General features: G+C 51.0%; 1 protein-coding gene across 1 annotated transcript; it reads right to left on the minus strand.

Moving 5' to 3' along the window:
- Window positions 1-6,177: 6,177 nt before the first annotated feature.
- On the minus strand, window positions 6,178-10,574 carry cunh17orf67 (chromosome unknown C17orf67 homolog). The gene is made up of 4 exons (XM_007911629.1): window positions 10,448-10,574; window positions 8,261-8,361; window positions 7,100-7,238; window positions 6,178-6,492 (listed from the first exon to the last, which is right to left on the minus strand). The coding sequence occupies exons 1-3, from the start codon at window positions 10,500-10,502 to the stop codon at window positions 7,122-7,124; spliced, it is 273 nt and encodes a 90-aa protein (XP_007909820.1). The 5' UTR covers window positions 10,503-10,574; the 3' UTR covers window positions 6,178-6,492; window positions 7,100-7,121.
- Window positions 10,575-10,762: the final 188 nt, after the last annotated feature.

Consider the following 10,762-nt stretch of genomic DNA (forward strand, 5'->3'; position numbering starts at 1 on the left):
CCTACCAGAATATTGCTGCAGCTTCCAGAGTTCAATGTGTCTCTTCATTTCCCTCGTCATGCTGGTGCCGTATCTGAGCACTCTGGGGTGCTGCTCTGTGTGAGTGGGGCTGTGGAGTCTTGTAGCTCAGTGGTTAGACACTCGCCTGGCAAGTGAGAGACCTGGGTTTGATTCCCGGCAGGGCGAAACGTTGGACAAGTTTCCTTAATCCACGGCTCTGTTTACCGAGCGGTAAGTAGGACCCGGGTTGTTAATCGATTGACGGATCACTTTTCTGGGGGGTAATAATTCCTTTAAAAAAAATTGGTCACTCATTCAACCATTGTGTCTGGGACGCTGCTGTGCACAATTGGCTGCCGCGTTTCACCCACAAAATATAGTCAATTCACTCTACAGTGTATTCTGTGAAGTGCTTTGAGATGTCTCAAAGACGTGATAAGATGCTATATCAAATGAAAGGATTATTTTTATTTCTACTACTCTGTATGAGGGGTGCTATATACATGCACGTTGTTGTTGTTGAGCAAGCAGTCATGGTCTGTTGTAGAGTGGGAAGGAGATTGCATGGAGCTTATGTTTCCCAGGCAGCAACTTTCTGTATTTTGTTCAAAAAAAGCTGTTTTAGTTGTTCCATCCCCCGCTCTATGCTAAGCCAGTGATCTCAGTCAGGGCTACAGATGGCTTCAGCACCCCCTGAATTAGGGAGAAAATAAGCCAGATTTTAGCTCCTGATCACTATCCAGTGATCCCATACTGTAAAGTGTGGGCATGTGGTTTTAGGGTGAGGACAAGATGTAAGTGTGAATCCTCTGTGAACGAATACCCCGTCGACCCTCACTATCGGGGTTGCCATATGTAGAGTGGTCATTGGGGGAAGACCGTTCCCAAAATTTTAGTGTTTCCAGCAGTGGAACGATGGGAGGAGGAGCCGACCTTAAATATGCCATGCGTGAGAGAAGAGCCAAGAGAATTTCACTTCAAAGGGTGAGTGAGGATGAAGAAATTCCCATAAAATAATTTCCAGACCTATGTAACTGTGTCCTGAAGCCTTGTGTCTGCGGTGGGCATGTGATGGGACAGTTCTGGTAACACAGCCTAAAAATGTCAGACGTGAATTTCAGTGAGAATTGCAACACCTGACACTGTTTCAGGGAGAGCACAGGAGATACAGGGCCCCACATAGGCTCAAACCCCTGGAGATGGACATTGATGTTACTCTGACATGAAGGGGCTTTACATTAGTTACAACTGGTACTACATGCTTGAGAGGGATATTAAAGGAGTGAGCAGGAGTGGGTGTTAGGTATTTGGGGAAAATCACTAACTCAGACTTGATGGACTAAATGGCTTGATTCCCCTTGTAGCATTCTATGATTCCACTAAAAATATGAAATGTTCAGTCAGGGTCTTGCCACCTCCTGGACTGCGAGTTATGGACTTTGGGCCTTGAAAATGTGATAAGGTACTGTATCAAATGCAAGGATTATTATTGTTATTATTAAAGCTGCTGGAGTTTCTGCTGATCTGAGAGAGATCAACAATCTGTGTAGTACTGGAGAGCACTGCTTACTGGTGGGGGGGAGCTGTATAGAATAGCATCCCCAGGAGATTCAGGCTGGAATCTAATGGAGAAGTTTGGGGGGGGGGGGGTGTTATATATAGAAGAATGGATCCCTGGGACTCATAGGTAACAAACAAAATCAGTATTTAACATCAGTTAAACTGAGGTCAGGAAGCATTTTCTCACACTTGTGATGATGTGGAACTCTCTGTCCCAGAAAGCTTTTGAGATGGAATCAAAAGGAATGTTTGAATGTTTAAAACAGAGATAGACAGTGACTTGAGCATTTGAGATATTAATGTGTGTGGTGAAAAGGCGGGGCTGGGATTGAAAGATCTAATAATCAGGTGAAATTGGCTCAATGGGCTGAATGGCCTCTCCTCTTCCTCGTTTCCTCTGTGATAATGTGTAGTATTGTTCCCTTGCCCCTACACCACAGGATAAACAGTGTGTGGATTGTGTCCTGCTGCCTCCGCAGTCTAATTATTGTCTAGAGCTTTTCAGAATCGCAGAAAAGTAACACAACGTTGTTCAGGACAACGAACATGGCTTTGAGCAAAGCGCCTTTCAGGACCTGGGACCTTTCAGCACGATTCTGAAAAGCACAGAGTAAGTCTGGCTTGGGGCAGTGTAACCGCGACGGCTCGGCAGACACTGGTATAGTGTGGGTCTGACCACAGGATAGCCAGGATTGAGGCATTAAACAAGTCTCCAGTCTCCAGAGACTCCAAACTGTTGACAGCAAATAACCTGCAGCAGATTAACCCTGCGAGAGCTGCAGCACTTTCTGGCAACCTTAAAATAAACCAAATCAAAACTTTTCTTCCTTCTAAAAACATTGTCTATATTATTAAACAAAAGGTTTTCAGCTTGAATATTATAAATTCTTGAACCTTTTATAGAAATAACTTCTGCAAAGTGTTAAAAGGGGGTAGTGTGGATTGGGAATGCTAGAGAATGTGTTGTGACATGTTACTATTACACAGGACATATTTATATACCATTCTCTACTGCACATTACAGGTTTATGCCAAGCTGATACAGACAGGTGAGGAAGTTTAAGGAAGTTAAACATTCAGGAAGACCTTGACCAAGATCTCAGCCCCTGGATCTGGTCAGGGTACAGTGGACAGTTGAATGTGTTTTTAGGATGTGGTTATTGATCAGTAACTATGAAGCTGCTGTCAACAAAACCAACTATACACTAGGCACAACTCGATTGTTTGATTGTAAGTGGCAGGAAGTTATTCTTACCTCGTTCCAATCAGTGCTGAAGCCATGTGTGCAATATTGTCTCTAATATTGGACATCTCATCTTCCAAGAATTGGAAAGGGTTCAGAGAGCAACAGAGTTTCTGTGATGCTGGACCTTGGGGAGGGAAGTTCTATCCATGGGAGGCCAGAGGCTTGTGTCATGACCACCAGTCAGTGGATTGAGGTACAATGTTTGATTCCTGGCCAGACAGGCTTGTCACTAGTGACACCTGAGCCCACCACTGAGGCGCAACTTACCCAGACACAGATCAGAGGTCAAAACTTTTGAACACTCTATGCAAGATAAATTCCTTAATTCCTTGGTCCTTGTGGATTTAACTTGTTGCAGCCAAGACAAGGTGCCCCTGAGCCACAGAAAGGATAAAACACCCAGGAAGACCAATCTGAAAGGTACAAGGAGGACAACATAGGGGTATGATCCCCCACATCAGGGAGGCAACATAGGTTACCCGTGGAGCTGTCCACACAAGCGGAGACACAATGGTGTTCACTATGTTTATAAGGTAAATGTTCTAATGGGAATTATTGGGCAGTTAAATCAGCCTCAGGAATTGTCTGAAAGTGAGTGGCACGTGGAATTGGAATTCTCTATTTGGATCAACTCAGTGTTTATCCAGAATTGAGAAGGTTTTTTGTAAATAGAACTCATGCTCCCAGACAGCGGCTGACACAGAAATGTTATAAATAACAAGACACAAGCCAAGCATTGACTGAACTGCAGCCTACACAGACTTAATTGGAAATGTAAATTCTGCCACATATTACAGAGAGGAGCTTCACTGTATAATATAAACCCATGCTGTCACTGAACTGAGAGGATTAGATGGGCTGTGTAGAGACAGCTTTACCTGTCTCTAATTGATGCTGCCACTAACCGAGAAATGTGGATGGACAGTGGAGAGGGAGTTTTACTGTGTCTCCAATCCAGACCTGGATGTGCGGACGCACAGTGTAGAGGGAGCTTTACTGTGTCTCTAACCCTGACCTGGGAGTGTGGACACACAGTGTAGAGGGAGCTTTACTGTGTCTGTAACCCTGACCTGGGAGTGTGTACACACAGTGTAGAGGAGCTTTACTGTGTCTGTAACCCTGACCTGGGAGTGTGGACGCACAGTGTAGAGGAGTTTTACTGTGTCTCTAACCCTGACCTGGGAGTGTGGACGCACAGTGTAGAGGAGCGTTACTGTGTCTCTAACCCTGACCTGGGAGTGTGGACGCACAGTGTAGAGGAGCGTTACTGTGTCTCTAACCCTGACCTGGGAGTGTGGACGCACAGTGTAGAGGAGCGTTACTGTGTCTCTAACCCTGACCTGGGAGTGTGGACACACAGTGTAGAGGAGCTTTACTGTGTCTCTAACCCTGACCTGGGAGTGTGGACACACAGTGTAGAGGAGCTTTACTGTGTCTCTAACCCTGACCTGGGAGTGTGGACACACAGTGTAGAGGAGCTTTACTGTGTCTCTAACCCTGACCTGGAGTGTGGACACACAGTGTAGAGGAGCTTTACTGTGTCTCTAACCCTGACCTGGGAGTGTGGACACACAGTGTAGAGGAGCGTTACTGGTCTTAAATCTGTGCTTTTGCTGACCTCACTTTCATTGCCCCAAACTCTCTTTATCTCCCCTGGTGCGTCATCAATAGCTTCAACAAGTACAATTGAACTTTTTGGCAATATTTCTCTCTCCTGAGTTTGGGGAACCACCCGCCACTCCCCACATATTACACTTTTTGTAAATGGTTTATCACCAGCGTGAATGTGGGGCCCAGAACCTGTGGCACTGGTGTAGGTGCGCCCTCTGGTGACGGCCCCTTGTTATTACAGTGTTTTGCCAGTTTGGCTTCCGTCACCAGACTCGCTTCTCGGGGGGTTTCAGGCGCCTCAGCTACACACGTTATACATGTAACATGTTTGTCATGTGTGACATAACAGGAGCTGGCCTTGGCAAGAGGAGGCCACTCGGCATCTCAGCCAGCTTCCGTCATACATGACAAACATGTTACATGTAACAGTTGTTTGATGCCCACGCCTCTGCTTTGTGTTTTCACCAGTAAAGAAAGTCCTGCTATCATTTCCTCCCATTCTCTGGGTTTAAACTCTGCACAGTTGCCTGGGTTGTCCCTGACTCTGCGGGGAGCTGCCAGGCTGATAACAACAGCAGCAAAATTACATTTGTATATTGTCTTTCAGGGCAGAAGCTGCTGGACAGACATGACAAATAAAAGCTGTATCTGGCGGGGAGTGGGGTTTGGGTCTTTCTGTGCTGCTCTGGGGTCCCTGGGGCCCACTTTAGTGGCACATGCTGTGAAGGTACAGCCTGAGCCTCAGCCATTCAAGCAGTTAGGGTTTGGGTCGCCCACTCCTGGCCTGTCAAGGAACTGCAGCAAACTGCTAGCGCGTGTGGTTTCCCAAATAACCAGCAGAGGCGCTATATACAGTGTATTTAATTAGATGCTTTGGTGAATGGTCAGTATGGGTCTGGAGGCAGCTCCCCTCCCCCTCTCACAGTCTCACAGCTCCCCCCCACCCCCCCCTCACAATCTCACTAAAAGATTGAGATAAACACAGGCACCAATTGTTACACCCCCACCATTGGAGGTCGCGCTTTCAGCCACTATGCCCCAAAACTCTGGAACATTCTCCCTCAATCCTTCTCCCTTGTCCCCACTCTCCCCTTTCAGGTTCCGCCTGAAAACCTTCCCCTTTGACCATGCTTACGGTCACCTCTCCCCCCCCCCCCCCCCCCCCGGCTCCGCCACTGTTGAGCGCTGTGAGATACCACCCTGCATGGAGGGCGCTATATAAGTGCAAGTTGTTGTTGTTACCATATATTTTTTGCATTTGATATAGTACCTTATGTTGAGATATCTCAAGTGTTTCACAGAATATGCTGTAAAGTGACTGTATATTTTGCTTCGCATGTGCAGGCAGTGTGAAGCAAATCACAAGCTGAGGCTGGATTGAGCTGTGAGTTGAGCTGTCAGGTGATGTGTGTGTTTTCTACAGAATCTCACACCAGCGGTAACTGAATATCACAACATGGTGTAGCCTGGAAACACATTAATGCTGCACTGTGTGTGTGGGGGGGGGGGGGGGGGGGTGGGGGGGGGATGTGGTGTGTGTGTGTGTAACAGGACTGCTTCTCTCTTGCACCAAATCTCTGTCCTACGTACACACTCGACTGGAGGCGACCAGTCAATCCATCTTTACTCAGCTTCCCATCATTAAACTCTTTCATCCCCGGTATCATTCTGGTCAATGGATTTCCCAGCTTCACCAACTTTGTACCTTGTTCACAGGCAACTGTGATCAACCAATCACTGCACCAACAGCTGGGGCTGAGCAATGTGTAAAAGCAACTTTAATGTACATTGGAGCAGATACAGGAGAGAATTTCTAAGCATTCCCTACAGTAAGAGTCGAAAGTTGGAAACTGCTTCTCCAATGTGACGCGAGTCCCATATTGACCAGCATGTTAACCATGTTGCCTCCCATGGCGTGGCTTCCAGCCACAGTTACAGGCTCGAAAGGATTGAAATATGGCAGGTGCAAAGCTTGTTACTAATGAGCATAAATGGGAAACTTTATAAAGTGAAATTGTTACTTTAAATCATTTTCATGATGAAAGTTGAGTCGGTGGCTGAGGAGACATCAGGTTCTGCGAAAAAAAGGGGGAGAAACAAAGTGTGTACATTATTGTTGGTGAATTCCTGGTCTCTGCTGAGATACTGATCTCAGCTGAGGCAGCAGGTACAGATACCAACCCCAGATTCCTGCTCTTGATGCCGAGACGCTGTGCTGGAGAGTGTGTGAGGACAGGATTGAGTGCCCACACTCACAATGAATAGTCCTTGGCTGAGGTAAGGGGTGTTGGAAGGAGAAGATGCACAGCTATGCTGATAGAGGGAGGAAGCAGCCCACATGTGGCTGCCCACATTAACAATGCTTTGCTGGGAAAGGTCTGGAAAGAAATGCTACAAATAATTATAAACAACAGGCAGAGAAGCATAGTAAGTAATGGAACTAACTAGCTTAAGACAGGACTAGGAACCCAATCTCGAGAGACACAAGGGATGTACATAGTAGATTTTCACTTCTTCTGTGTGGAATTGCTGTGTTTCTCAACAAATACAGTCATTTCCCTTAACAGTAAAAATTCCACTATGCAAATAACGGGGGCGAAACCAACGTTTCCCGACCTCTGCTCTTTCTCTCTGATGCTGATTGACCTGTGTATTTGCAGTGAGTGTGGATGCTGTCTGTACCTGTCAAGTGCGCGGCTGTCGGTTAGATAGGAGACACCCAGTTGCTGTTACAGTGGGGTTTGCAGTGAGGGTTCAGCCAATGCTCCAACTGCTGCTCGTCCGCCCTGCGCTGCAGACCCTGCAGGTACAGCAGGTACTCCTGCCGCAGAGAGAGAGACGGCATCACAGCATGAAAGGGGGGGCGGACTGTGAATGTGTGTGTGGGGGGGAGTGGGGGGCTGTGCGTGTGTGGGGGGGGAGTGGGGGGCTGTGCGTGTGTGGGGGGGGAGTGGGGGGCTGTGCGTGTGTGAGAGGGAGTGGGGGGGCTGTGTGTGGGGGGGGAGTGGGGAGGCTGTGTGTGTGAGGGGGGAGTGGAGGGCTGTGTGGGGGGGGGGGAGAAGTGCAGAGCTGTGTGTGTGTGGGGGGAGTGAGTGGGGGTCTGTGTATGTGGGAGGGTGGAGTGAGAGGGGGAGCTGTGTGTGTGGGGGGTGGGGGCTGTGTGTGTGGGAGGGTGGAGTGAGAGGGGGAGCTGTGAGTGGGGGGGCGTGGGGGGCTGTGTGTGTGGGAGGGTGGAGTGAGAGGGGGAGCTGTGAGTGGGGGGGGGGTGGGGGGCTGTGTGTGTGTGTGGCGGACAGACTGACTGGAAATTGTAGCATGGAACTGATTTTGTATCCACTCCAAACTTTGAGGTCTCTCAGCCTCTCAGTCCTGCAGCAAAGCTGTAGTTAATTAGATTCAGGTATTTATTTATTTACACCACAATTCTGTATTTTGCTAACATCGGGATTGCTGAGGTAATGCCCTGGTTTGGTTGTTGGGCTGAGGAACAGCCGAGGTCCGACCAGAATCTCCTTCTCCACCGTCACCGCCTGCAGCTCAAAAATCTCAAACATTCTTCACAGAGAATAATATTTATATTTTGCTGGGAATCTGGGCCCCATCCAGGTCCCAGGTTAGTGTGTGTGTGTGTGTGTGTGTGTGCGGGGGCTATGTGTGTGTTTGTGGTGCAGTGGAGGGGTCTCCGGTTACAGTCTGCCCCACACTCACCAGGTTTTGAGCTCCACAATTACTCTACAATTATGATGTTGATTCGGATTTAATTTGGCTGCTCGCCAGGTTGGCAATTTTGTGGAGTGTGTGCGTGGGGATTTACTGCAGATTAGCGCAGTGAGGCATAAATACCCGCATCGGTTCGTCGGGAAAGCCCGCTTTCAGCTGCCGGTCACTGCGCTTGCTTCTCAGCAGTTGGTTGGCTTGTTTTGCGGTCAGGATCGGTGAGGTGTCTGACAGCACAGAGGAGAAAGTGTCAGTGTTTTGATGCATCGTTTCAATTCCATCAGTGCTGCTTTGTGGCAATTAATAAGATTTTTTATTTCGCAAAAAACAACAAAGTGTCCATTCATGGAGCAAGGATCACATTACAGAGAATGGAGCGGCTAAAAGCTTTCTTTATGCACCAGCCCTGCTCAGCCCTGCTCAGCCTAGCCCTGCTCAGCCCTGCTCAGCCTAGCCCTGCTCAGCCCTGCCCTGCTCAGCCCTGCCCTGCTCAGCCTAGCCCTGCTCAGCCCTGCTCAGCCTAGCCCTGCTCAGCCTGCCCTGCCCTGCTCAGCCTAGCCCTGCTCAGCCCTGCCCTGCTCAGCCCAGCTCAGCCCTGCTCAGCCCTGCCCTGCCCTGCTCAGCCTAGCCCTGCTCAGCCCTGCCCTGCTCAGCCTAGCCCTGCTCAGCCCTGCTCAGCCTAGCCCTGCTCAGCCCTGCCCTGCTCAGCCCAGCTCAGCCCTGCCCTGCTCTGCCCTGCTCAGCCCTGCTCAGCCCTGCCCTGCTCAGCCCAGCTCAGCCCTGCTCAGCCCTGCCCTGCTCAGCCCAGCCCTGCCCTGCTCAGCCCTGCCCTGCTCAGCCCAGCCTAGCCCTGCTCAGCCCTGCCCTGCTCAGCCTAGCCCTGCTCAGCCCAGCTCAGCCCTGCCCTGCTCAGCCCTGCTCAGCCGAGCCCTGCTCAGCCCTGCCCTGCTCAGCCTAGCCCTGCTCAGCCCAGCTCTGCCCTGCTCAGCCTAGCCCTGCTCAGCCCTGCCCTGCTCAGCCTAGCCCTGCTCAGCCCAGCTCAGCCCTGCTCAGCCCTGCCCTGCTCAGCCTAGCCCTGCTCAGCCCAGCTCAGCCCTGCTCAGCCTAGCCCTGCTCAGCCCTGCTCAGCCTAGCCCTGCTCAGCCCTGCCCTGCTCAGCCTAGCCCTGCTCAGCCCAGCTCAGCCCTGCTCAGCCTAGCCCTGCTCAGCCCTGCTCACCCCTGCCCTGCTCAGCCCTGCCCTGCTCAACCCTGCTCAGCCCTGCTCAACCCTGCTCAGCCCTGCTCAGCCTAGCCCTGCTCAGCCCTGCCCTGCCTAGCCCTGCTCAGCCCAGCCCTGCTCAGCCTAGCCCTGCTCAGCCTAGCCCTGCTCAGCCCAGCCCTGCTCAGCCCAGCCCTGCTCAGCCCTGCCCTGCTCAGCCTAGCCCTGCTCAGCCCAGCCCTGCCCTGCTCAGCCTAGCCCTGCTCAGCCTAGCCCTGCTCAGCCCAGCCCTGCCCTGCTCAGCCTAGCCCTGCTCAGCCTAGCCCTGCTCAGCCCAGCCCTGCTCAGCCCAGCCCTGCTCAGCCCTGCCCTGCTCAGCCCTGCCCTGCTCAGCCCAGCCTAGCCCTGCTCAGCCTAGCCCTGCTCAGCGCAGCCCTGCTCAGCCCTGCCCTGCTCAGCCCTGCCCTGCTCAGCCCTGCCCTGCTCAGCCTAGCCCTGCTCAGCCGAGCCCTGCTGAGCGCAGCCTTGCTCAGCCCTGCCCTGCTCAGCCTAGCCCTGCTCAGCCCTGCCCTGCTCAGCCTAGCCCTGCTCAGCCGAGCCCTGCTGAGCGCAGCCCTGCTCAGCCCTGCCCTGCTCAGCCTAGCCCTGCTCAGCCTAGCCCTGCTCAGCCTAGCCCTGCTCAGCGCAGCCCTGCTCAGCCTTGCCCTGCTCAGCCCTGCCCTGCTCAGCCTAGCCCTGCTCAGCCCTGCCCTGCTCAGCCTAGCCCTGCTCAGCCTAGCCCTGCTCAGCCCAGTCTTGCTGAGCTCAGCTCAGGCAGAACAGAAAGCCAAAATGACAGAGACAGAGCACAGAGTGTTTATCGTGACACAGCCCCAAACCAAGTGCCATTGCTAACCCCACACACAGAGCCTCTCAACACTAGGTTAATGCTAGATTTATTAATCTCTAGAAACACACTAACATTATATTTACACCTTTGGATCTCCTGTAATATTCGCAGCAAAAAGTAATCCACTATGTTTAATTTTTAAAAATTACATTTCCCAAATAATACACAGTACTTTTACTCAAAATGAATATTAGGGTTCTCTGAGTACTGAGGTTCAGGCTTACCCATCACACCAGCCATGAGGAGCAGAGTGAGGCACAAAGGCACAAAACTTCTCATCTTTCTATTCACAGTCTCCGTCAGTGTCTGTGTGTGCTCCACGCCCGGCAATGCCAGTCTGGCTCACACAAGAGGCTATAAAGTACCACGTCACCGTGTGCTGTTTTCATAACCTCTGGACACTTGGCAGGGCTGACGATGCCTGACTCCAGCTCCGTGTGAAAAACTGAGTCTGGGTCTCCTTTCCCCTCCTCCTACAGGAGTGTGTCAGTTTTGGAGTTACACACAGTAGGATGCCAGTGCTCAGTGATGGAGTAAAC

The sequence above is a fragment of the Callorhinchus milii genome, unplaced genomic scaffold, assembly GCF_018977255.1.
Source record: "Callorhinchus milii isolate IMCB2004 unplaced genomic scaffold, IMCB_Cmil_1.0 Scaffold20, whole genome shotgun sequence".
In the NCBI taxonomy this organism is placed as follows: Eukaryota; Metazoa; Chordata; class Chondrichthyes; order Chimaeriformes; family Callorhinchidae; genus Callorhinchus; species Callorhinchus milii.

Bases quoted from the DNA above. Each gene is read 5' to 3' on its own strand.
- cunh17orf67 (XM_007911629.1), bottom strand. From the start codon at position 10,502: ATGAGAAGTTTTGTGCCTTTGTGCCTCACTCTGCTCCTCATGGCTGGT. The intron at 8,362-10,447 runs GTAAGCCTGAAC...CTGTGCTGTCAG, and splicing joins CCTCATGGCTGGTGTGATGG to ACACCTCACCGATCCTGACC. The intron at 7,239-8,260 runs GTATTTATGCCT...TCTCTGCGGCAG, and splicing joins TTCCCGACGAACCGATGCGG to GAGTACCTGCTGTACCTGCA.